Below are 26,210 nucleotides of genomic sequence, written 5' to 3' on the forward strand. Positions count from 1 at the left end.
GCCAGGGAGCAAAAGAGCTGAGTCGTAGATGTGGCTGGTAACTGTTTTTCACTGAAAAGCTAATGACGGTTTCAATTTGATTTGTAGTATCAGCACAGAGTTTTTGGCTCTGATGAAAAAAGTATCCAAGTCTCCCCTTGTTATGGATGTTCTGAACATCCAGGGGGTACAGAGGTCTCTGGAGAGATTGGCAGACCTGCTAGGAAAGATCCAGAAGGCATTGGGAGAATACCTAGAAAGAGAGCGATCATCTTTCCCCAGGTAAGATAAGTTCAATTTCAAGAGCCGTCTGCTCTCTCTTCTGGTTCTGTGTGTTGGTCACTTTGATATCAAGAGTTTTGTTATTGGTAATCCATTTAATGACTATTACTCCCTTTTTGTGTGTTTATTCCTAATTATAAAGGATTTTCTTCCTTGTATTTGTTTATTAAGCTCCACTGGAACTATTATCCACCCTTCCATGCAATTTATAACTCCTAAAAATTTAGCTCTGATTATTTTCCAAGTGGCATTTCTTCCTTTCTGAACAGTTTGCTTACTGTAAATCACATAAGCTTTTAAAAAGTAAGTCCATGAAATAAGATGAATGACATGAAATCCGTAGACTTCATTTTTGGTATCTTGTTAAGTAAATATGGATCTTCTGCTGAGGATCAAATTTCTTCAGTGGGAGAAATTTGGATGTGATCTTCGTTCAGACTGGAGATGGTCCACTGCCCTCCAAATCCAGTTTCCCTTCCCACGATTTGAAGTTATGCTTTGATTGACCTTGTTTATTATGTATAAGACTTTAGCAACTTGGATGCTATTTTAATTTTAGGTTCTATTTTGTGGGTGATGAAGATTTGCTTGAAATCATTGGAAACAGTAAGAATGTAGCTAAGTTACAGAAACATTTCAAGAAAATGTTTGCTGGGGTTTCAAGCATCATCCTAAATGAGGATAACTCTGTCGTCTTGGGTATTTCATCCCGTGAAGGAGAGGAGGTAGTTGAATTATGATTATAACTATGAATGCTTCTTTCCTGTCCTTGCAGATCTTCATTCTTAAATTATGTTTATTTCAGGTTATGTTTAAAACTCCCGTGTCAATTACTGAACATCCCAAAATCAACGAGTGGCTCACACTAGTAGAAAAGGAAATGAGAGTTACTCTGGCTAAACTTCTTGCTGAATCTGTTACAGAAGTTGAGATTTTTGGTAAAGCAACTTCAATCGATCCAAACACGTATATCACATGGATTGATAAGTACCAGGTAACGCATAGCAGAAGTGGTCAGCATAAAGGTGAATGCACTGGCTGGTGTCTAAACTGATCTTTTGGTCCTGTGTCTTGTGTCATACAGGCTCAGCTTGTAGTTTTGTCAGCCCAGATTGCCTGGTCTGAAAACGTGGAGACTGCTCTGAGCAGCATCGGGGGAAGTGGGGATGCGGCACCCCTGCACTCTGTGCTGAGCAATGTGGAAGTCACCCTCAACGTGTTGGCTGACTCAGTCCTCATGGAGCAGCCGCCACTCCGAAGGCGGAAGCTGGAGCACTTGGTTAGTCCTGTGTCTGTCTCATTCCTCACTGGTTAGGGTCTCGTGCCTTCAGCTCAAGCAGCTACGGGAAACAATGCTTATGAAATTCTCTGATTGGTGTTAGGGAGAAAAGGAGGTGGCATGCTAATGAACTCTGGGTGGGGGTATTGGCTCTCTGTTCCTATTGACAGGTGATCATGCTGGAGCAGGAAATTTCATATACACATCCCGGTAAACAGGAAGTGATGAGCTTTGATCAGAGTTTTCCGCTCTTGCTCCTCATCTCTTCTCAAAGCAGCGCCAAGGGGGTGGTACCGGGAGGCCTGGCTGTGCTAGCAATGGTGCTGTGCCCAGCCTACAGGGGCCAGTGAGGTCGGAGACTCATGTCCTGCTAGTTGCAGAGTTTTCACTTAAAGTAGTTTTGTTGGTTGTTTGGTCCTGCTGCAGCTCTTGATTCTATGTAATTTCATTGTATGAATAACAGTTATATTGTTTTTAAAAGTGAATTTCCATTTTGGAATGTTTACTGAAAGCCACTATAACTGAATCTTGCATCTCAGATTAAAAGTCTATTCAGAAAAAAAACAAAAAAAATTTTAAAAAAAATTTTTTTAAAAATAAATAAATAAAAGTCTATTCAATGACGCATCCTCAAGAAATGCACTGTACTCCAGTTTATGATGAATTCTTAAAGTGACCCTTTGTTCAGATTACAGAGCTGGTTCACCAGAGGGATGTGACTCGATCCTTGATCAAAAGCAAAATTGACAACGCCAAATCTTTCGAATGGCTCAGCCAGATGCGCTTTTACTTTGACCCTAAGCAAACTGATGTGCTACAGCAGTTGTCGATCCAAATGGCAAATGCCAAATTTAACTATGGCTTTGAGTACCTGGGTGTCCAGGACAAGCTGGTGCAGACTCCCCTCACCGACCGCTGCTACTTGACCATGACTCAAGCCTTGGAGGCCAGGCTGGGCGGGTCCCCATTCGGTAAGTCACTCCACAGACCTGGACAGATAGAGTCAGGGGGCAAATATAACTTGAAAAGATTAAACTAATGGTTTTAAGCATATTTTTTAATTACACAGCTAGTACATTCTAGAATCTTAGATTTGTTTGCAGTTATTACATATCCTTTGATTCTGTAAATGAATTGTGTAAAGCTGAAGATGAGTCCCCGTGGTCTCAAGTACTCAGTCACATTTCTTTAAATGACAGGACCAGCCGGGACTGGGAAGACAGAGTCTGTCAAAGCTCTTGGCCATCAGCTTGGACGCTTTGTTTTAGTCTTCAACTGTGATGAAACCTTCGATTTCCAGGTGAGCAGCTTTGTGAGTCCACCTAAAATCTAATGGGCTGAGAGGCCCGCTGGGGTGCGCCATGCCTGGACCCCTCTCCAGGCTGCGGACCTCACAGCTCAACATGGCTCATTTGCCCTTCTGAGTCCTGGGGATGGTGTTATTTTGAGTCAGTTGTCTAGCATATGTGCTTCGGTACTGACTTGAGCTGTGCGTTTCTGGAAGAAATGGCTAGTGCTTGTGTCTGGGAATAAACAACTATTATGGACAAGATTTTTTTTTTTAGTCAACAGAAGGTGATAGAATAAAAATAACAGCTCTATCATTAGGATTTTATTAGCCCAGGAGGAGAGGTGCGATGTACCACGTGTGCATGTTTCATGTTGTCAATGAAGTACCTGCTCTCGTGGGAGCCTGTTGTCCCTTCCGTAGCCACATGGGCTGGGCAGTGGATAGAGGGCTCAGACCGGCATGGGGGCCATGGAATCAGCTGGAGGCACATGGTTTTAGCTCTTTTCTTTGCTCCGGTTTCAGGCGATGGGACGGATCTTTGTTGGGCTCTGCCAGGTGGGTGCCTGGGGCTGCTTTGACGAGTTCAACCGCCTGGAGGAACGGATGCTGTCAGCTGTGTCACAGCAGGTGCAGTGTATTCAGGAAGCACTGAGAGAGCACTCCAACCCCAACTGTGATAAGAGTGAGACTTCCTTTTTCTTTGCAAGTTACTTAGCAACTGCAGAGGGAAAGTGTGGGCCAGGGTCCATCTTGCCACTTTATATTATAATTTAACTTCGCTTCCAGGACTCACTGCTGCAGACAGGGTGGTGAGATTCCGGATGATACTGTGTAGGCAGTCTAATTGCTCAGAGACCAGAACAGCCCAAACCCTGGCTGTCCTTCCTCTGGTGGACAAGAGTCCCTATGCTCCCTCCCATAGCATCTATCCACATCGAGTATTGGGCCCATGTGGGGCCTCCCTTCCCCCTCCCCCCTCTGCATGCCACAGAGCCAGCTTTCTGGGCTGCCTGTTGGCAGAGTGTTCTTCCTGGGAGCTTTGGGAACGTGCCCTGTGTCACTATAGGAGAACCTGCTCTGAGAGGCTCCGGGGGCGGCTTCCTCTGTCTCATTCTGTACAAAGCCAGGCGTGCCTGGTAGGGGCAGCGTGGGTGCTAGAGGAAGTAATGGCACCGGTGGTGGACGGTTTACATGCACAGTTAACTTTTAGTGTTGCTTTCATTCTGCAATAATAGGAACTTGTCTTTACCAGAGGACTTGGAGACCTCCTTAGTGAAACTAAAGGAGTGTCAGAGAAAGCAGTATCTATATGCTCTGTCCTCTGTGATGGAGTAATGGAGGTTGGGTGTGGGTACTGATGGTGGATCCCCGGAAAAGACAGTCCTCATGATCTGAGCCAGTCAATAGTGTCACATTGATTTCTATTTCTGCAACTACTGTTGGGCTACATTTCTATCCTTATGTTAACTTCATGGCACACGATAATATGCAAGCAAAGTAAGTACTTCCTGCCCCTGGTGACTTTGTTCTACATTCATGTAGCTTTCATGTAGGTGAGGTGTGCAAAGCTGGGTCTGCCCAGGTGGGGTGATGTGCTGGTAGGAGGGCCAGAGAGCAACTCCTCTGCAGTCCTGGGCTTTGGGCTTTAGAGGCCAGCAGGGAAATGGGTTATTTTTTTTGTCTGTGATTTTAGGGAGAATTTAGCGTGGTTTTTGAACATCACAAATTTTAACACTGTTCTCTGATTTTCATTCAGCCTCTGCCCCCATTACTTGTGAGCTGCTCAACAAGCAAGTGAAAGTGAGCCCAGACATGGCCATCTTCATCACCATGAACCCTGGCTATGCAGGCAGGTCCAACCTTCCCGACAACCTGAAGAAGCTGTTCCGGAGCTTGGCCATGACCAAGCCTGACCGGCAGCTCATCGCCCAAGTCATGCTGTATTCGCAGGGCTTCCGCACTGCTGAGGTCCTCGCCAACAAAATCGTCCCTTTCTTCAAGTGAGTGCCCCAGAGTCATCCCCAACCGTGTATCTAAGGCATGTGAGTTATGCCCCTTAGGGTTCATCTCTAATCACAAGCACATCTTTCCAACTGTCCATGTCTGATTTCTTGACTCTGGCTGCTTAGAGTGTACTGTCCTAAGGCAGACCTTTTCTCTTTCAGACTGTGTGATGAGCAGCTCTCATCTCAAAGCCATTATGACTTTGGTCTTCGAGCTTTGAAGAGTGTGCTGGTAAGTGCAGGAAATGTGAAGAGAGAGAGAATTCAGAAGATAAAGAGGGAGAAAGAAGAACGAGGGGAAGCAGTTGATGAAGGAGAAATTGCAGAAAATCTACCTGAACAAGAGGTTTGTATACATGTTCTTGTAATCACTCACACCTTAAACACTAATTTTTGTTAAAAGATTAATTTCTTTTAGAAAGAGAGGGTGGGGGACGCCTGGGTGGCTCAGTAGTTGAGCATCTGCCTTTGGCTCATGTCATGATCCCGGAGTTCCGACATTGAGTCCCACCTGGGGCTCCCTGCATGTAGCCTGCTTCTCCCTCTGCCTATCTCTGCCCCTCACTCTCTCTCTCTCTCTCGCTCTCTTTCTCTCTTTCTGTGGCTCTCGTGAATAAATAAATAAAACCTTTTAAAAAAAAGAAAGAGAGTGGGTGTAAGCAGGGGGAGGGGCAAAACGAGAGGAGCAGAGAAGCAGACTGCCCGCTGAGCGTAGAGTCTGACCTGGGGCTCAACCCGAGGGTCCCAAGATCATGACCTGAGTGAAAACCAAGAGTCAGAGGCTTAACTGACGAGCCACCCAGGCACCTATAAACACTAATATTTAAATTGGCTCTTTCAACATCTAAGCCATGACTTGAGAGTTCCCTTTGCGATTCACATATCCTGGGATGGATGGATAGAAGATGCTGTATTTGCACAGTGAGCTGAATCACTAACAGCCATATCTTACGTACCTTCTGGGAATACAGCAGTGTCTGTGCAAGCCTTGCTCCCCACCTCTCAGAGCTCGGTCCTTTTCTTGCTGTTAGATTCTGATCCAGAGCGTCTGTGAGACCATGGTGCCCAAGCTAGTGGCAGAAGACATCCCACTGCTCTTCAGCCTCTTATCAGATGTGTTCCCCGGGGTCCAATACCACCGGGGCGAAATGACTGCGCTCCGAGAAGAGCTGAAGAAGGTGTGCCAGGAAATGTACCTGACATATGGAGATGGAGAAGAAGTTGGCGGCATGTGGGTTGAGAAGGTAACTGGGGTTGACCCTGCTAGCTGCAGGAAAGGAGCCACTTTTGAGAGAACTAGGACCACGAGGGCCAGAGAGGCACAGCATCTGCTTTACAAAGATTTGACCCAAGGCTTTTTTCTTACACGTAGTAGACATGACCGTTTATCCAAAAATTTCACTCATGATATAGCTCATTTTCTGAAAATGCTGACAGAAGCATGATTATAACGGAAAGTATACCAATAGTTCTAAGACTTTCCAACATCTTAGGTTAACAACATAAATCTGCTAATCAGTACACGCTTTATATTTTGTATTGGCTTCGCTGCTTCTCTTCTTCTACAAGACTAGGAACCATACTGTCACATGGCTGCATGTTGAGCCTAAGTGGTACTGTACCGGCTCTCACAGATGACTCCTCCATTGGGTCTCCACCCTCTTTAAAGAGGATCTTACGGCCCTCTTTTGAAGCAGCTTGGTAGTCATCCCCTTTTCCACTGGCTCCCAGCCTTCCTGGCTTAACAAAGAACTCCCCATGGTTTAGTTAAAACTCTTCTTGAAATATTATTTATAGATGTGGCCCATGTAATATTAAAAGTTCCAGAGTAGTACTTACTTGCCTTTGGGAATTCATAGCACATGTCTTGCATCTGCTGCCATGAGGAGGGGCTGGAGAAACTTCTCATTCTTTCTCTGGATTGATTCTGATGTGGTTTGATTGGCCTGGCAGGTCCTCCAGCTCTATCAGATCACCCAGATCAACCATGGCCTGATGATGGTGGGGCCCTCAGGAAGTGGGAAGAGCATGGCTTGGCGTGTGCTCCTAAAGGCTTTGGAGAGGCTGGAGGGTGTGGAGGGTGTGGCCCATATCATTGACCCCAAGGCCATCAGCAAAGACCACCTTTATGGAACCCTGGACCCCAACACCAGGGAATGGACGGATGGACTGTTCACACATGTCCTGCGAAAGTGAGTTCACCTTGATTCCAGCAAGTGCTCTGTCCTTAAATTAATGGCACGTGTTATTTTTCTAACCAAAACTGAATGAATTAAAATGTCAGTGCAGAAGCTGTGTAGGGTGAGGATTTCTAACCTCAAAATCTTAAGTTGGTCAATAGCTGTTTCAAAACCTTTCCAAACCAGGATCATAGACAATGTGAGGGGTGAACTACAGAAGCGCCAATGGATTGTCTTTGATGGTGACGTGGACCCCGAGTGGGTGGAGAACTTGAACTCAGTGCTGGATGACAACAAGCTTCTGACTCTGCCAAATGGCGAGCGCCTCAGCCTTCCACCCAATGTAAGTGGCCTTCCTTGGGGTGTCAAGCCAGATATCCCACGTGCTAACAGAGTATTGCTCTGGAGATGAGGCTCCAGGTTCTGTAGTAGCAGGCAACTGTGTAAATAGTTTTCAGAGATACCTAAGTCTCTATGTATTAGATCTTTCCATTCCCGTGGCTAGTGAGAAATAGTTCCATAGGACTTACTGTTAACTTTGCACTGTTTGGTGAATGTTAAGCATACTCCATAATTCCCAAGTAACATTCCTAACGGAAAGTTACAGGTTTTTATTAGGATTTCTGAAGTTATCGTACATCTGGAAAGTGGCAAAATGAGCATTTGGTCTAGGTCCTGGACACACCACCAGATAGATAAGGAAACATAGTGGGGCTTGGCAAGGAGTTGCATTTTATTAAAGGCCTAACAGGAAAACAACAGACAAAACGTTTACTGTCCTGAGGTGTACACTCTGATAATGGAAGACAGAAAAATAGGGGAAACAGTGTGAAGTGGTAAGGAGAAAACAAGCTGAAAGGAAGTGGTAGCTGTCGGCAAGATCTGGAGGATGCACTGTCAGGATGCATGACATTATGGCATAATTGAGAAACATCTGTGGAGATCGAGGCAGGTGAGGAAGCCAGTCTCATGGGCCTCCAGGTGTTCCAGTTCCAGGTGAAGGGTAGGCAGTAGGGTGTTTGGTCAGAGGTGTGTAGAACGAAGGGGGAAAAGGCGAGTGAGATCAGAGGAAAGGGGCCGGATCAGCTTGGGCCGGGAGACTGTGAGGCCTGGCACTTGTCTGTGGCGTGAGTCAGGAGCCGTGGGAGGGTCTGGATCAGATCCCTCTGGCGGTTGCGTGCAGAGTAGTTGAGGACAGGATGGATGGGAGCAAGGGGACCGTCTGAGAGCTGAGTGGTAACCTGGGCACAGCCATGGATGTGGGCCAGAGGAGTTGGCAGCATGGAAGCTGCTGAGTTGTGTAATTTAAAATTCATGCTGGTGGGACTCGCCAAGGGGCCAGATGTGGGCATGAGATGGAGGAATCATTTTGCCTGAGCAGTGGATGAACCTGAACTTTTGGGTCAGCAGCAGTGGTTATCATCACTTCAGAAACCAAGCCAGGGATGCCTGGTATCAGTCCGAAAATGTGTGCTTCGACTTGTGTCTTGATTTGACTTGTTGGGTCTTTTTATTACAGCTTGTTATCTGGTAGATCCTAACTATTATTGGAAACCGATAACTCGGGACGCCTGGGTGGCTCAGCAGTTGGGTGCCTGCCTTTGGCTCAGGGCGTGGTCCTGGAGTCCTGGGATCGAGTCCCGCATCGGGCTCCCTGCATGGAGCCTGCTTCTTCCTCTGCCTGTGTCTCTGCCTCTTTCTGTGTCTTGTGAATAAATAAATAAAATCTTAGAAAAAAAAAGAAAAGAAAAGAAAAAGAAAACTCTCCTGTGAAGCAGGTTAACATTGAGGTTAAGGCTGAAACCATCTGGTTTGAATCTCAGCCCCATTAACCAGCAGTAGGACCAAGGTTTGGTACCCAGTCCCATCTGTGAAACAGAGACACTGACATGCCTGCCTCAAGGAGTCGATGTGAAGGTTCGTGGGTTCAGGCAGGCAGTGTGGCAACCACACCCCGTCCAGGGCAAGGCTGTTGCACATCCACTGCTGGGAGCACTGCTCCAAGGGAGCAGTTTCTTCTGTCCACCAAGATCTTGTCTGGAGGGGCTAACCTGCTCTTCTCCCACCACACACATTTCCTACCCAGGTTCTTTTTTTTAGATTTAGAGAGTACACATGCATTCGGGTGTGCAAGCAGATGAGGGGCAGAGAGAGAGTGAATCTCAAGTGGATGACCAACTGACCAAGTCACTCAGGCGCCCCTCCTACCCAGATTCTTATGGAGAGTGGTTGGTGGTTGTTGTAGTGATGACAATTAAAGATATTTTTTACTTTTAAACAAGTGCAGAAAAGCTAAATTTAATTGCCCTTTTGATGTATATGTAGAAATATATATCTTAACATCTGAGTTTCTATCAAATCTGCATCAAATGTGCTCTGTATTTTCTTTTTAAGGTGCGAATAATGTTTGAAGTGCAGGACTTAAAATATGCCACCCTGGCTACGGTGTCACGCTGTGGTATGGTCTGGTTTAGTGAGGACGTGCTCAGCACAGACATGATCTTCAACAACTTCCTGGCCAGGCTGCGCAGCATCCCCCTGGACGAAGGGGAGGATGAGGCCCAGCGTCGGCGCAAGGGCAAAGAGGACGAGGGGGAGGAGGCTGCTTCCCCAATGCTGCAGGTATGAGGGCCATCACCACTCTGCCAAGTATGGCCACAAATCTGCATCTGAGAGGGCTAGGACTTCATGTGCAATGAGATCAGACATTCCACCCCTGGGGGTCTGGAAGCCAAGGGGGCCATGGTACTGCCCGGATGGTCACTGCTCATCTGTTGAAGCAAGGCGCTCACTAGAGAGTTGCATAATCAGTGCTGTCTTATACTAGCTCCTTAGGAGGCAGTCTCAGTGCCAAAGTGAGGACATGTTTGGGAAAATTTTTAAAATTCTCTTAGTTATCTGACTTTTCTCTGCAAATTGATGAAACACTGCCTTTCTCCACTTCAATGACGAAAAGCAATGTTCCTGGGAAATGTGATTTTTAAGAACCACCAGGGTATAGAAATAAGGATCAGTCACTGAAGCTTATCTGGTAAAAATTTTTTTGCAGGTCACTTGACCTTCTCCCCGGCTTATGTTAGAGTACGTGAAAGTTTCTGGGCTTTTTGAAATGATAAAGTATCATTTATTGGGCAGCCCCAGTGGCCCAGCCATTTAGTGCCACCTTCAGCCTGGGGTGTGATCCTGGAGACCCAGGATCGAGTCCCACGTCAGGCTCCCTGCATGGAATCTGCTTCTCTCTGCCTGTGTCTCTGCCTCTCTCTCTCTCTCTCTCTCTCTCTCTCGTCATGAATAAATAAAATTTAAAAAAATACTAAAGTATCATTTATTGCCTGTCGCAGATCCAGAGGGATGCAGCCACAATCATGCAGCCGTATTTCACCTCCAATGGCCTGGTCATCAAGGCCCTGGAACACGCCTTCAAGCTGGAGCACATCATGGACCTGACCCGCCTCCGCTGCCTGGGCTCGCTCTTCTCCATGCTGCACCAGGCCTGTCGGAATGTGGCGCAGTACAACGCCAACCACCCTGACTTCCCCATGCAGATTGAGCAGCTGGAGCGCTATATTCAGGTCAGGGAGCACCTGCATCGCGGGGAGCAGGGCTCAATGGGGGCCCTGCTTATGCGGCTCTGCATCTGTGAACCTCCCGAAACAATGAGCCTGCTTGGGTGTGTTCTCTTTCCTGGGCGCAGGGTCAGGCTTTTGTGTGTGTGTCTGTGATCCAAGAACCCTGGCAACGACTCTTCACAGTTAACGTGGCTATGAATGTGTTTATTGTTGAAACTTTTTATTCAAAAGTGGATTGTTTTCTCCTTCCATAGCGGTATCTGGTTTATGCCATACTGTGGTCCTTGTCTGGAGACAGTCGGCTGAAAATGAGAGCAGAGTTGGGTGAATACATCCGAAGGATCACCACAGTGCCGCTGCCTGCCGCACCCAATATACCCATTATCGATTATGAAGTAAGTGCGTGGAGGCAGGCCTTGTTCCCTTTGATCGTGCCACATTGCGTTAATGCATCCTCAGGCCACCTCACCCAGAGCTGGGCTTGCATAAAACAGCTGGGCTGTTTCATAAAAGGGTTCTGGTTTTTGTTTTATGTGGTGTAAAAGGAAAACAGATGAACGTGAAAGTTCTGATTTGTATGAAAGCAAGTCTCTGAGGAGGTGTGTGGGTCCCAGGGTGACCTGTGCCCTTTCTCTGGGTGTAGGTGTCCATCAGTGGAGAATGGTCACCATGGCAGGCCAAGGTGCCTCAGATCGAAGTGGAGACACACAAGGTGGCGGCCCCTGACGTCGTCGTGCCGACTCTGGACACTGTCCGCCACGAAGCCCTCTTGTACACCTGGCTGGCTGAGCACAAGCCACTGGTCTTATGTGGCCCCCCTGGGTCTGGCAAGACCATGACACTTTTCAGCGCCCTCCGAGCGTTGCCTGACATGGAGGTAAAGAGGCTGGGATGAGGGCAGCAGCCCTTCTGGGGCTCGAATGTGGAATGGGGCTTACAGCACTTCATTTGCTTCTTCCGTCTAAAGGTTGTGGGCCTTAACTTCTCGAGTGCCACTACCCCGGAGCTCTTGCTGAAGACTTTTGACCACTACTGCGAGTACAGACGCACACCTAATGGGGTCGTTCTGGCTCCTGTTCAACTAGGAAAGTGGCTGGTCCTGTTCTGTGATGAGATCAACTTGCCGGACATGGATAAATATGGGACACAGAGGGTCATATCCTTCATCAGACAGGTGAGTGTATACCCACAGGCCCCCACTGCCCTCGTTCACATTTGCTCCTAAAATGCCAACACTCCCATTTTTCCTCAGATGGTGGAGCATGGAGGCTTTTACCGAACCTCAGATCAAACATGGGTGAAGCTGGAGAGAATCCAGTTTGTCGGGGCTTGTAATCCACCCACCGATCCTGGCAGAAAGCCCCTGTCCCACAGGTAACACACAGCTCCATAGACTGCATCGGCCTCACACACATACCTATTCCAGGATATGTTTTAAACGTAACACAATAAAAATCTAGTTTTAATTATAGAAAGGTAACAAAATATTGCTTATCATAAGGTCCCTGTGCTACAATACTAGGAAAACACACTTGAAAATAAAGGCACGGACTCTGGGCAGTAACGAGCTAACTGCCACAGACCTGTCTATAGGGCCAGGATGGGGCTGAATAAACCTCATTTTCCTTTTTTTTTTTTTTTTTTTTAATATTTTATTTATTTATTCATGAGATACACAGAGGCAGAGATGTAGGCAGAGGGAGAAGCAGGCTCCCTATGGGGAGCTCAATGTAGGACTCTGTCCCAGGACCCCGGGATCACACCTTGAGCCAAAGGAGACGCTCAACCACTGAGCCACCCAGACGTCCCTGAATCATTTTCCCATCTTTGCTTGGTTCTTTTTAAAGTTTTTTGCCTCTACTGTTACATGTCAGACCCAGGCCTAAGCGGTTTATGATCTCTCTTAACTCTGACATGAAGCCTATGGGTAGATTGGGAAGCAGCTTGGGACAGGGCTGCTGTCCACTCAGGCTCCCTGCTCCCTCTCTGGAGTGGCTGAGCCAGATATCCTCGTGCAGATTCTTGCGTCACGTTCCTGTTGTGTATGTGGATTACCCGGGACCTGCCTCCCTGACACAGATCTACGGCACCTTCAACCGGGCCATGCTGAGGCTTATCCCATCCCTGCGAACGTACGCCGAGCCGCTCACCGCTGCAATGGTGGAGTTTTATACCATGTCTCAGGTACTTGGGGCTTCTCGGCTCCTTTGGTCACTGAAGAACACTGTTGAAAAAAATGAGCTTTAGTGAAAAAGATCGGTAAAAAGACGTGGTTCTCATGGTTGTGACTAGTCTGTCTTTGGAAGCCTTCCTGAGGACACAAGAAAGAGCTGCCTGTCCCATTGTGCAGACGTTTTTCCTGACTTTTAGTTTGCTTTTAATGTTGTAGAACTGCAATCTTTTTTGCAAAATTTTTAATGTCATCGAATGTCTTTTTTTTTTTGTTTCTGCTTTTGAAATCCTGCTTTCCTTGAATTCAGGAATTACATTTTTTAAAGTATTTTCTGAAGAATGTTTCATCGTTCCTTTAAATATAATTAATTTATAAAAGTGAACAACTTGGATAGAACTTTGTTCTGGGTAGATAATGTTGGAACAACATTATCTATTAATTCATCCTTAAATATTCCAGGGCTTAGGCTGTTCATTTTCAATATAAAAATCTTACACAGCATTTAACCCTTTACCCACCTTTCATGTCTTAAGGTATTTACACATACCTTCGCTTTTCTGAACCCACAGGAAAGATTCACTCAGGACACACAGCCCCACTATATCTACTCACCCCGTGAGATGACGAGGTGGGTACGAGGAATTTTCGAGGCCCTGAGACCTCTGGAGACTCTACCTGTGGAAGGCCTCATTCGGATTTGGGCACACGAAGCCCTCCGTCTCTTCCAAGACAGGTAAAGCCGAGGATGAGGTTAGCTCCATGCTCCACTACTCAGACTCTTACCATCCTCTGAGTTAGGGTCTGTGCAAAGCTGGCCTTTCAGATTTGAGCCAGGTTCTGCTGGTGGTAGAAGGGAACAGAAGCTGCGAGGGTGGCCCTGTGTCTGGGCACCAAGCACAGCCACCCCCAGCGTGTCAAGTCTCAGGGCGCAGGGACTATCCACCACTGCTTACTCAGTGGTGTAGGGCAGGGTACTTCATTAACCTCTGCAGCTGTCAAGTGGGCGCTGCATAATCTTGTCAGAGCTAGAGTTTTTTGACAAATTTAAATGCCTTCTACGGGCACCTGGCTCATTTAGTAAGTGAAGCATGCAAATCTTGATTTTGAGGTCATGAGTTTGAGCTCCACTTTGGGTGTAAAGATTACTTTAAAAACAATAACAACCCATAGTTAAATGCCTTCTAACAACTCCCTACTATACAGTTTCCATAATCACCACTCCTTACCATCGATCTTTACTCTCCTCAGAGGGTTTATAGCTCTGTCCCTGGGACTTTGGTTTTCTCTTTACCTGTTGGCCACTTGTCTCAGGTGTTCCCTTTGTAGATTTTGAATTTTTCTGGCGAAGTCACCCATACTTAGGGAAAGAGCTGCTCATGATCAGTATAGATGGTGGAAGGTTTTGTGGTTTGAGTCCCAGGAAATGCCAGTGAAAAGTTGAGTCTTTACCTCTTGAGGAATCTTGAAAATTATTGATATTTTTTAGCCATAACCAACTTCTTACGTTCTTTAGAGTTTAGTACAATCTTTGTTTGACAGTAAAATCTTAATTTTCCCAGATCCTACTCTGTCATTTTTGTTTGTTTGTTTTTGTATTTTTAATTTTACATATTTTAGGCTTCATAGACTTTTAGGTTCATTTTAAGCTGGTGAGGAAAAGTCAAATTTATGTTGCTTTGACTCTAAATTTCTAAGCAGTACATCATAATAGATCTACTATTTAATGCAGCACCACAGTTTCCTGCCCAAATTATTTGGGGGAAATGTTCTGCCTGTGAACTGGGTTACTCAGAACAGTGCAGGAGAGCAGGCCTTTGATGGCAGGGCAGGTCCCCTCACCCCCAGGGTAAGTGTGAGGTGGCCATATGCAGAGGACACAGTCCCTCTGGCCACTCACTGTCCTGGATGCTTGTGGTTGGTAGCATTCAGTTAACAGTCAGTCCCCTGGGAGAACCCAAGGCCAGTGGCTCCCTCCACACCGAGAAGTACTTACATGTTTGGCAGCTATACCTTTGGACCAGTGAGTCCTGCCTCCAGGCAGCTTTTCTCACCCATGCTTTCAAGGAGTCCCAGAACATTGCTTCGTTATAGATCTCTGGCTTTCAAATCAGGGTCTTTGGAGTACTTGAGTTTTGCACAGCTGCCTTGACCAAGAGCCCAGTGTACCAGATGAGCAAAGCAAGGCAGAGCAAGGAACTTACTAGCTTTTTTTTTTTAAACTAACAACTAAAAACTAACACTCTTTATTAGTAGTGAAAAAATTTGAGCTATAATTTTTACAAATTTCCCAAAATACCAAAGATAAAATTTTGTTTTCATTAAAACACAGCAGTGGCAGTGGTACTTGTAAATTCTGATTGGCTATAGTAACTACATGACCCGCCTTCACCAGACCTGTTCCTGGTAGCCTGCTGTGAGTGTATCACATATTCAGCTTCTCAGAAGGTGTCCCCACCCCCGACCCCCCAAATCCACAAGGACAGGTTCAGTCTCACCTGCTTGCTTCCTAGTTTTCTTTACAAGCCCTGTGTCTCCAGCACTGTAGTGTGTCCTGCAGTTCCCTATCCTTGTCCTCTTATTGCCTCCAGGATATTGGGAACTTAACAGTAGGCAAGCTTAGAAACTAGATTCCTGTCATCATTTTATTTTTATTTGAGAGAGAGCGCATGTGTATGAGCAGGGAGAGGGGCAGAGGTAGAGGGAGAAGCCGACTTCCGATGGAGTGCTCAATCCCAGGACCCTGAAATCATGACCTGAGCTGAAGGCAGAAACCCAACTGATTGAACCACCCAGGTGCCCCTCATGTTATTATTTTAAAAATCAATGTAATTAAATGTTCTAGAGGAATTTTTTTGACTTTTGTCTTTGTTTTTTTTTTTTTTTTTTTTTTTTTTAAGTAATCTGTATACCCAACATGGAGCTTGCACTCATAACCTCAAAGAGTCCCCTCACTCTACCAACTGAGATGCCAGGCGCCCCCAGAGGAATTTTTTTTACATGTAGCGGTGCCATATCTTTGAGGAGTTTTATATTTAATATCAAAATCTTGGATTGTTTAAGCTATCCAGAATTCAGATTCTTAAGTTTTTCCATTTGTAGAAAATGAAAATTCCTGGTAAAAGCTAATTCTACCCCTTGGAGTCAGCCCAGCCCAACAAAACCTGGTGTTTTCTCACCATGGTCTCTGGCCTGATACACACACATGTCACTCTTCTTCCATTAAGACTGGTGGAGGATGAGGAAAGGCGCTGGACGGACGAGAACATCGATATGGTTGCTCTGAAGCACTTTCCCAACATAGACAAAGAGAAGGCGATGAGCCGGCCCATCTTGTACAGCAACTGGTTGTCAAAGGTAACAAATCTATGTCATTTCAGATATACTTCCTCCTTTCATTTTAGTAAGAATTTTCTTCTAATCAAAACTTTTTCCTGAAGCACCCAGTAAGTGTGAAGCATTGGTTATAGGCACAATGCACTACATATTTGCTGATGATTTAGGGCAGATAATCCCAGGAGTGTGGCTGGGGCTGTCTGACCAGCCGTGTTTCTTACTCCCATGAGGTGGTTGATAGAAGAGCCATGCCATTCCAGCCAGCAGGGGTCATGGCTTCCATGTGTTTGTAGCAGAAAGAGTCTTTCTCTTTGCTTTCACTTTCCTTACACTATAAAAATGAGCTAATGCTCTGGTTTCTCTTTCGATCGTATAACTCTTTCCCCTTTTAAAAATGAGCTAATTATAAATAATTTGTGTGAAAATGCTTCATATACTATTATACTAAATAAAGTTGACATTTCTAGAATAGCTGTGAGCTGTCCTTTTTCCAAAAGAGAGTAGGATGTTTCAGTAAGTTGTTGTTTTGATATGCATTTCATTCGGTAGGTAGTGTGGACACATGGATGAGTGAAGATTTGCTGTAGGGAGCTCTCAGTCCAACAGGAGAGACAGGTGGAAACAGCTCTGTCTGGGTAGAGATCTCGGTGGAGCTAACCGTGACATTGGGTCTTTTGGGTTTTTGTTTTTTTTGGTTTTTTTAAAAGATGTTATTTATTCATGAGAGAAACAGAGAGAGGCAGAGACATAGGGAGACATAGGGGGAGCCCGATATAGGACTTGATCTGGGGACCCCAGTATCATGCCTGGGCCAAAGGTAGACGCTCAACCACTGAGCCACCTAGGCATCCCTGGCATTGGGACTTTTTTTTTTTTCTCTCTGACATTAGGTCTTAAAGGGGTTTGTACACCTTCGTCAGGAAGGACATGCTAGGCAGATGGCTGCATGGAAGCAAAAAATAGCAAGATAGGTTTGGTGCTGTTGGAATTTTGTTTATTTCTGGACTCTAGATTCTAATCCTTTTCATTTATAGGCACCATCTTCTCCCAGTGGTTCATCTGTCACTGTCCTTAGGGTGTCTTTTGAAGAGCAAATGATGTTAATGCCCTGTTACTTAAACCCATGATCAGGGGATCCCTGGGCTCAGTGGTTGAGCATCTGCCTTTGGCTCAGGGCGTGATCCTGGACTCCCAGGATCGAGTCCCACATCAGGCTCCCTGCATGGAGCCTACTTCTCCCTCTGCCTGTGTCTCAGCCTCTCTCTCTCTGTGCCTCTCATGAATAAATAAAATCTTAAAAAAAACAAAAATGATTAATTGATGATTGTGTATATTTGTGGAGTGAGCTACAAGTCCATTTTCAGTTTTTCCTGGGGAGTGTCCATTGTCCTAACACTGGACCCAGCACTGTTGGATAATCCTCTACTTGGCAGCATCTCTGGGTCATTACGGGTTCTCTGCATGCACAGGTCTATTTTAGAGGCTCTCTACTGTTCTACTGATTGTCACTTCCTGTGCTCAGACTGCATGGCCCTGATAGCATAGCCCTGATAGGACCCTTATGGACATCTTGACCATCCTTGGCACTTTCCTCTAGTCATGTTGTGCTAAAACCACCACTACTGTCCACCCTTGAGATTGAGGCCGGGACTACATTGACTTTCTCTTTCAATTTGGATGGAACTGACATTTTTACAGTAGTTTGCTTTTCTCTGCAGGGTGGTCTCTGTCTTCATTTATTTAGGCCCTTCTGTGAGGTCTTTCAGTGAAGTTTAGAGAAAGAAAGAAATCTTTCTCTACAAATATTTTCCATGGGGGCAGCCTGGGTGGCTCAGCAGCTTAGCGCTGCTTTTGGCCCGGGGCCTGATCCTGGAGGCCCGGGATCAAGTCCCACATCGGGCTACCTGCATGGAGCCTGCTTCTCCCTCTGCCTGTGTCTCTGCCTCTCTCTCTTTCTCTCTCTCTCTGCGTCTCATGAATGAATAAATGAAATCTTTAAGGGCAGCCCTGGTGGCTTAGCGGTTTAGCGCCACCTTCAGCCTGGGGTGTGATCCAGGAGACCCGGGGTCCAGTCCCATGTCGGGCTCCCTGCATGGAGCCTGCTTCTCCCTCTGCCTGTGTCTCTCATGAATAAATAAATAAAATATTTAAGTAAATAAATAAATCTTTAAAAAAAAAACAAATATTTTCCATGGTTCTAGATTCAGTCCTAATTAAGCTTTTGTTGTTATGTTATTAATGATACCTTCTTTTGTAGCATTTTTTAAGGATTTTTTTTTTTTTTTTAAGATTTTATTTATTAATGAGAGACCTGCAGAGGGAGAAGCAGGCTTCCTGCAGGGAGCCTGATGCGGGACTCGATCCCAGGACCCTGGGATCATGCCCTAAGCCAAAGGCACTTAGTCGCTGAGCCACCCAGGGTGTCTTTAAAGATTTTATTTTTAAACAATCCCTACACTCAACATGGAGCTCGAACTCACAATCCTATTATCAAGAGTTGCATGCTCCAGTGACTGAACCAGCCAGGCACTCCTCTTTTGTTGCATTTTTTAAATAGTTTCTTAGTACATGGAAATTTTTTTTTTTTTTTTAAGTACGCTCCACGCCCAGTGTGTGTCTTAAACTCACAACCCCGAGATCAAGAGTCTCACATTGTACCTACTGAGCCAGCCAGGCACATCTGAGCATATGAAAATATAATTGGTGTAATAACGAAGGTAATGTCTTCTTAGTAATTTGGGTCTTACCTTTTTTTCTCCAGGATTACATCCCAGTAGACCAGGAAGAACTAAGAGATTATGTCAAAGCTCGGCTGAAAGTCTTCTATGAAGAAGAACTTGACGTCCCCTTGGTCCTCTTTAATGAAGTGTTAGACCACGTGCTCAGGATTGACCGGTGAGTTTGTTGCAGCCTTACGACTGCCTAAGCTGCTGTTAAATATAGTGGTGGGGATCCTGTCAGGCCTCCCAGCTGACCTTGGAGCTCCAACTCCTCTGCAAAGTGACCATCCCCCCTTCTAAGTCCAGCTTCTTTGTCCCATACTTGTCTATTGTGCAGCACTTACTTGGCTTCTGCTAGCAGTCTGTTCCTACTGTGATTGAAAACTCGGTAGAATCGGGTCTGTCTGCCTCTTGCCATCTGATTATCTGGAGGACAGGACCATGTCCTAGTGATCTTTGCACCTCCTCCAGACCTAGCAGATAGCAGATTGCTCAACAACTGTTTAACGTACAAGATAAACACATTAAAAATGTTGTAGGTTAACTCCTGAAAAAGTTTAGGACCTAAGTGTCAAAGGGGAAACGGAGCATAAAAGCCTTGAAATGTATCTTTTCTGATGTTTCAGAATATTCCGCCAACCTCAAGGCCACTTGCTTCTGATTGGTGTCAGTGGAGCGGGAAAAACCACCCTGTCCCGCTTTGTGGCCTGGATGAATGGTTTGAGCGTGTACCAGATTAAGGTGGGTCTAGTTGACACTTCTTAATCCCAGTAACCGACTCCTGATTCCTGCACATGGCTCCTTGAATGAGAATGGACCTAACCTGCCAACTGCTTCTGTAGGTGCATAGAAAGTATACAGGGGAAGACTTTGATGAAGATCTTCGCACAGTGTTGAGACGTTCTGGCTGTAAGAATGAAAAGATAGCATTTATAATGGATGAATCCAACGTATTAGATTCTGGATTCCTGGAGCGAATGAATACCCTTCTGGCCAATGGGGAAGTAAGTGCCACATTACACTGTGTTGTGTATTAGTGGCAGCAGGTTAAAAGGATCAGTTAGTAGTAATGCTCTCATTGGCTAGGTTCCTGGCCTCTTCGAAGGAGATGAGTATGCCACCCTGATGACCCAGTGTAAAGAGGGGGCCCAGAAGGAGGGCTTGATGCTGGACTCGCATGAGGAACTCTACAAATGGTTCACCAGCCAGGTCATCCGCAACCTTCATGTTGTCTTCACCATGAACCCATCCTCAGAGGGGCTCAAGGACCGCGCAGCCACTTCGCCAGCACTTTTCAACAGGTATGCTGATGTTTGCTCAGCTCTGGTTCACAAGAGCCAATTTCTTCCCAAGGGGCAAACCCTGCTCTTGGGAGCTATTTGAGACATGGGCATCTTTTTCAGGTGTGTGTTGAATTGGTTTGGGGACTGGTCCACTGAAGCACTATATCAAGTGGGCAAAGAATTCACAAGTAAAATGGACCTGGAGAAGCCAAATTACATTGTGCCTGATTACATGCCAGTTGTGTATGACAAACTTCCACAGCCACCATCACATCGGGAAGCTATTGTAAATAGCTGTGTATTTGTTCATCAGACTCTTCACCAGGTTGGTTCCATTTTGAGGTCATGGGGAAAAAAAAAACTAAACATCCTGCTAACATAAAAGTAAACCAATGAAGAAGAGACCATAGGGTACCTGGTATTATGCACAGTGCCATTGCCTGTTCTTACCTCTGTCAGCGGTGACTCCTCCTCGTTACCAGGCTGCACCTTCTGGGGTCATTGACCTTCACTGCCTTATGGCTTCTGCCTCTGTAAAACGTTCTTCTCTGCTTTTGTTATCTCACTGCCAGTGTGTGTTGGGGAGGGTGCTGATTCTCCATTCAGATCAGAGGTCAGCAAGTTTTTCCTGGAAAAAGCCAGAGCGTTCATGGTTTAGGCTTTGTGGACCAGGAGGGTCTCTTAACTACTCGGCCCTGCCTTGGTACACAAAGCCTCCACAGCCTGCATATGTACACATGGGTAGGGCTGTGTGCACTAGTGCTCCGTGTGCAGAAAACATGCAGTGGCAGGATTTGGCTCATTGGCCAGGGTTTGGAGACCCTGGCTTTAGACTCCTTATCATGGGAGAGTCCAATCTCCCATCTGAAAGGCTTTGTAAAAACCGCTGTGAGTCTGTGGGTGTTCCGTTGATCACTTCCTTGCCACACCTGCAGATCTCCATTGCCTCCAGAATGTGGCCTGGCCCTGGCTTCCCTTGGTGGTGTCCTACTGCCTTACATGAGCCTGAGGGGCCAGAGCAGCTGGTCACACAGCTGTGCCACTTGCCCTTGTCCTGGTGCCATCTCTTATGTTGGTGTCCATGGGAAATAAGCAGGAGGCAAGAGATAGAGCACACACGACCCCAGTTGTAGAGCTGTTCACACGGAGTACGTGTGTGAGGTCACCGAGGTTACCTCTGTGTTGCAGGGAAGTTTGGGAAAGCTTAGGGGTCTCAGGGGCTCCCTGAGATCTCGTAGGAGGCTGAGCTGAGATCCCAGCTCAACTGTGACTTCTGAGGGCTCCATCCATGCACCAAATCACCGGGCATCCCTATAGGCAGAGCAGTTAGCTTTTGGAGGTTAAATCACGGAGAACGTCCCGAAGAGTGAAAAGATTTACCTATTTTCTAAAAGGCTAATGCTCGGCTGGCAAAGCGAGGGGGCAGGACGATGGCCATCACGCCCCGCCACTACCTGGACTTCATTAACCATTATGCCAACCTGTTCCATGAGAAGCGGAGCGAGCTGGAGGAGCAGCAGATGCATTTGAATGTTGGGCTCAGAAAAATCAAAGAAACGGTTGACCAGGTACCTCCCAGGGGTTCGCTTCAGTCATGGGCAGGGGGCTGGTGTGAGGACCCCTTTCCAGGTAATTTCTGCACGATTCTGTTTTCCTAACACGGCGTCTGTCCCTCAGGTGGAGGAGCTCCGGCGTGATCTGAGGATAAAGAGCCAAGAGCTGGAGGTAAAGAACGCGGCCGCAAACGACAAGCTGAAGAAGATGGTGAAAGACCAGCAGGAGGCAGAGAAAAAGAAGGTATGTGTGCTTCAGGAGCCTTCGCCCAGCTGGGCCCCCGCTGGCAGTCTGTGGGGAGAGCAGGAAGTGTAGTCTGGGTGGTCTTCAGGGTTTGATGGGTTGGGGCGGCGGTGTCTGGGGGAGGTCAGGAGTGTCGTTCAGGAGTCACTCAGCAAAGTAACCAGTACTGCAGCCAAGCCCTTCTTCCGTTTTAGGTGATGAGCCAAGAAATTCAGGAACAGCTGCATAAGCAGCAGGAAGTGATAGCAGACAAACAAATGAGTGTCAAAGAAGATCTGGACAAGGTGGAGCCTGCTGTCATTGAGGCCCAGAATGGTACGTCAGTGCTGTCAGAGGTCTGGCTTTTTAGAAAGGGTGCTCCATCCGTGGTGCTGTGGAGAGTTGGCTGAGCATGGTAAATACCCGAAGGCTTTCCTGAACACTGGAGATTGTCTTCTTCTTCTTTTTTTTGGAGATTGTCTTCATCTCATAAAGCAAAGTTCTTGTAATGCTGCTTTGCTTTCACCGGAGTAGAACTCTTCTTAGGAGAGACAGCTGACAACATAAGGTTTATGTGGATACATGTTTTTGTTTTTAAGATCCAGTGATAATTACGTGAATGTGCTATTACAAATTCCTGACTTGAATGTTACCAGAAATGCCCTGAAGCGTGCGTGTTGCCCTAGTGTGCCCTGGCCGGGCTGGCGACCACAAACTTATGCGCTGATAGTGCTGGCCTCTGTTCTTCCTCCACCAGGCACCTGCAGGACGCTGTAGCAGCAACCGAGCAGGCCCCTGACCTGTCCTCCCTCGTGGCCTGCTGGCGTTTGTTTCAGACATGAAGTCCCCTACTATAGGACGGGAGAAAGTGACACACGCTGTCCAAACTATAGATTTTCCTTAAGAGTCAGATTTAGATGGGAACTTAATAGAGTTCTCACTTCCGAGTAACCACTGAGAAAGTATTAAAATATTTAAATCATTTAAGTTTATGGAGGTAAATAAGCTAATGGGGTCCTATGAGACATTCCTGAAAGCAGCATCTTGCTGTATCCAGAATGTTTAGTGTGGGGTCAGTACAGCAAGCTCTTCATAATTCTTCATAATTATTTAAAAGGTCAGCTACTTAACACTGTTCCAGGGGGTTTAAAGATAGAAAGTCTTGCTCACTTGGACCTTCTGAGCAGTGGCCCCTTCCTCATCAGAGCCACAGCTCTGCTGTGCCGCAGCCCCCTTACTGTGCTCACTCTGTCACCTTCCCACCCCTACCTCTTCTGCTGCCCCTGTGCTCAGCGGTGAAATCAATCAAGAAGCAGCACCTGGTGGAGGTGCGGTCCATGGCCAACCCTCCCGCTGCCGTGAAGCTGGCGCTCGAGTCCATCTGCCTGCTGCTGGGAGAGAGCACCACAGACTGGAAGCAGATCCGCTCCATCATCATGAGGGAAAACTTCATCCCCACCATCGTCAACTTCTCTGCAGAGGAGATCAGGTGAGCGTTGCCAGGAAGGATGTAGAAGACAGTGCTCAGGTGTTGGGAGGTTTTCCTGCTATTGTGTGGCCCTGTCACTGTGGCCTGGCATCACTAGAAGGCGGCATCTGTTAGGTTAATGCCTTTCAGGCTGGTTCCTTCAAAGTAGTAGTCAGATTTCTTCTTCCCATCCCTGGCAGTAATGTTCTGATTCCTTGACCGCTGTGAGCCGAATCCTACCCCATCCCCACAAATACTTGCGAGCGCCTCCACACCACACAGCTGATGTCAGACACTGCCTCACGTCAGGGGAGGGTGGGGGCAGGAGGGTCAGAGGCCTTCCTGGCAGCAGTTGCCACTGTTACATGGAACATGGGTGGGTCTGGTTGTGGGGGCAGTGGATGGGAACCAGCCTTCACATTTTGGGTTCCTAAAAACTCTACTACGTTCACTCTACATGTGCTTAGAACTACAATTCCTTTTTTTGCAGTGATGCCATAAGAGAGAAGATGAAGAAAAACTACATGTCCAACCCAAGCTACAACTACGAGATTGTGAACCGGGCATCCCTGGCCTGTGGGCCAATGGTGAAATGGGCAATTGCACAGGTAGCCAGTGTAACCGGGAGCTCCTGTATGAAAAGCCACTGCCAGGCTGGTCACTTGTGAAGGATAACTACCATTTGTCTTCCTCAGCTTAACTATGCCGACATGTTAAAGCGAGTGGAGCCCCTACGCAATGAGCTGCAGAAGCTGGAGGATGACGCCAAGGACAACCAGCAGAAGGCCAATGAGGTAGAGCAGATGATCCGGGACCTGGAAGCCAGCATCGCCCGCTACAAGGAAGAGTACGCCGTCCTCATCTCAGAGGCCCAGGCCATCAAAGCAGACCTGGCTGCTGTTGAAGCAAAAGTAAGATTGTCATCAAACATGTGCCATTTTACTGCTGACTCCCCTCAATTCTGTCTTTGTGGGGTTTAACACGAGGTGCTCCTAGGGCTTAACACACATTCTCATGTGTGTGCCCCACATTCATCTCCGCCAGCTAGCTTTTTTGTGTCTGACCGGTCGTGCTGGCTTCCCTGAGTATTTTCTGAGTGGCATTGATTAGGACAGGTGGATACCAGGAGGCGATCTGCAGCCAGTGAGCCCCCTCTCCACACCAGTCCCCAGCCTGGCTGTTTGCCTGCCTCTATTTCAGTGGAGTCACCAAAGGCCTGGTTGTCTGTCCAGGCCTCATGCCCACTGCTGTGTCTATCACCAAGCCAATACTCCTCCTGAATTCGCAGAATATTCTCCTCTTCTGCCAGCAGTGTTTTTTCCCTCTGGCCAACCCTCCACTCCAGGCCCTCTTCCTGGTCTATCTCCACTCCCTTGTACATCTCAAGGCTGACTCTTGCTTCTTTGCACCCCCTCACACCCTGCTTAGGTTCCTCAGTCGTGGGGGAGCTGGGTCCCATCTCCTCTGGGACTGTGAACAACTAGAGTCTGTTTCTGTCTCTAGCCCACCCAGAGTCCTGTGGAGGAACAGATTTTCACTTTATGGTATAAATCCTGTTTGATTTTCCCTTTAGGTAAACCGGAGTACTGCTCTCCTGAAGAGTTTGTCTGCTGAACGTGAACGATGGGAAAAAACAAGTGAGACTTTCAAAAACCAGATGTCCACTATTGCTGGGGACTGCCTCTTGTCAGCGGCGTTCATTGCCTATGCGGGTTACTTTGACCAGCAGATGCGCCAAAACTTGTTCACCACTTGGTCCCACCACTTGCAGCAAGCCAACATCCAGGTAAGTGTCCATAGGGAATTCCAAACAGGTGTTAAAGGCGTGGGCCAGACTGGTGTCCACTCACCTGTTCGAGTCTGGCTTGAAATCACGCACCTGTAGTTCTGAAAAGGAAGGGTAACTTCCCTCACCTTTCAGTTCCGTACAGACATCGCACGGACGGAGTACCTCTCCAATGCTGACGAGCGTCTCCGCTGGCAAGCCAGCTCCTTACCTGCGGATGACCTGTGTACAGAGAATGCCATCATGCTGAAGCGGTTCAACAGGTACGGACTCGCTCAAAGAGAGAGCAGCTTAAAAGTTTCTACGTGCAGTGGTCCCGTTCTTTTGTTTGTTTTTTTCAAAACGCATCTTTGAGGAAATGAATAGAAACTTGGAAGTAGGCAAATGGTGCAGGCAGGCTCAGCGCCCCTCTGACGGTGGGGTGCACATGATCCTCACCCTCACTTCTGACTGTCTGAATTGTTCTGTAAGGAACCTTTGTCATGTAACCTTTCATAGCCGATTGGCAGGGCTGAGAATCAGTGGACAGTGAAACAGACCCTCTCCAAATATTATAACTGAAAATACTTAGCTGAAAAGATTTAAAGGGGAAACTGGTATCTGGTTTATGGCTTAAGAAGCCAGAGTCAGAAGTGGAGGATGACTGGAGGGATGGCAGGCTTAGCACTGGCTCAGGGGGTCCTCAGGGCTCATCCCACATACGGGGCCCCTGGCCCTCGGGAGCTCGAGCTGCCTCTGCGGCAGCTCTCACACCCAGACATCCTTGGTGTTTTTATCTCAGAATCTTCAAATCCTCGAGCCCTTGACGTATATCACTGTCCCAGGGACACAAAGAGGATGAAGACTTGTGGGTGTGATTTATTTTGGGAGCAAACCCTCAGGCTCCATGTCTTGCCAGATGGTGCTGGTGAGATCATCGACCCATGCTCATGGTCTATACAGGGCTGTGTTCATCTCAGTGAGACATACACACTCCTAGGTACTTATTCAACAGTAGCCTGCATATGTGACCAACAGCACACTGAAAGCACCTGTGGTGCTCCTCGTGGGGGCTGGTTCACACGTCACTATGTATATCAGGGGTGGGA

At 47.0% G+C, this 26,210-nt stretch overlaps 1 protein-coding gene across 1 annotated transcript in view; it reads left to right on the top strand.

The window, feature by feature from the left end:
* DYNC1H1 (dynein cytoplasmic 1 heavy chain 1) overlaps nucleotides 1-26,210 on the top strand; it is a 67,912-nt gene that overhangs the window by 30,834 nt on the left and 10,868 nt on the right. The window contains exons 23-56 of the mRNA XM_072839964.1: nucleotides 88-261; nucleotides 821-986; nucleotides 1,067-1,255; nucleotides 1,346-1,540; nucleotides 2,229-2,511; nucleotides 2,740-2,840; nucleotides 3,354-3,513; nucleotides 4,588-4,831; nucleotides 4,997-5,180; nucleotides 5,866-6,078; nucleotides 6,788-7,026; nucleotides 7,201-7,357; nucleotides 9,409-9,636; nucleotides 10,356-10,586; nucleotides 10,838-10,978; nucleotides 11,227-11,460; nucleotides 11,551-11,757; nucleotides 11,836-11,957; nucleotides 12,602-12,767; nucleotides 13,326-13,489; nucleotides 15,981-16,110; nucleotides 18,851-18,984; nucleotides 19,436-19,550; nucleotides 19,652-19,813; nucleotides 19,896-20,110; nucleotides 20,213-20,417; nucleotides 21,487-21,660; nucleotides 21,770-21,889; nucleotides 22,084-22,204; nucleotides 23,162-23,357; nucleotides 23,827-23,944; nucleotides 24,032-24,247; nucleotides 24,910-25,122; nucleotides 25,258-25,385. Coding sequence (XP_072696065.1) covers nucleotides 88-261; nucleotides 821-986; nucleotides 1,067-1,255; nucleotides 1,346-1,540; nucleotides 2,229-2,511; nucleotides 2,740-2,840; nucleotides 3,354-3,513; nucleotides 4,588-4,831; nucleotides 4,997-5,180; nucleotides 5,866-6,078; nucleotides 6,788-7,026; nucleotides 7,201-7,357; nucleotides 9,409-9,636; nucleotides 10,356-10,586; nucleotides 10,838-10,978; nucleotides 11,227-11,460; nucleotides 11,551-11,757; nucleotides 11,836-11,957; nucleotides 12,602-12,767; nucleotides 13,326-13,489; nucleotides 15,981-16,110; nucleotides 18,851-18,984; nucleotides 19,436-19,550; nucleotides 19,652-19,813; nucleotides 19,896-20,110; nucleotides 20,213-20,417; nucleotides 21,487-21,660; nucleotides 21,770-21,889; nucleotides 22,084-22,204; nucleotides 23,162-23,357; nucleotides 23,827-23,944; nucleotides 24,032-24,247; nucleotides 24,910-25,122; nucleotides 25,258-25,385 — 6,045 coding nt within the window. The remainder of the gene's footprint in view (nucleotides 1-87; nucleotides 262-820; nucleotides 987-1,066; nucleotides 1,256-1,345; nucleotides 1,541-2,228; nucleotides 2,512-2,739; nucleotides 2,841-3,353; nucleotides 3,514-4,587; nucleotides 4,832-4,996; nucleotides 5,181-5,865; nucleotides 6,079-6,787; nucleotides 7,027-7,200; nucleotides 7,358-9,408; nucleotides 9,637-10,355; nucleotides 10,587-10,837; nucleotides 10,979-11,226; nucleotides 11,461-11,550; nucleotides 11,758-11,835; nucleotides 11,958-12,601; nucleotides 12,768-13,325; nucleotides 13,490-15,980; nucleotides 16,111-18,850; nucleotides 18,985-19,435; nucleotides 19,551-19,651; nucleotides 19,814-19,895; nucleotides 20,111-20,212; nucleotides 20,418-21,486; nucleotides 21,661-21,769; nucleotides 21,890-22,083; nucleotides 22,205-23,161; nucleotides 23,358-23,826; nucleotides 23,945-24,031; nucleotides 24,248-24,909; nucleotides 25,123-25,257; nucleotides 25,386-26,210) is intronic.

Source organism: Canis lupus, chromosome 9 (genome assembly GCF_048164855.1).
Source record: "Canis lupus baileyi chromosome 9, mCanLup2.hap1, whole genome shotgun sequence".
NCBI lineage: Eukaryota > Metazoa > Chordata > Mammalia > Carnivora > Canidae > Canis > Canis lupus.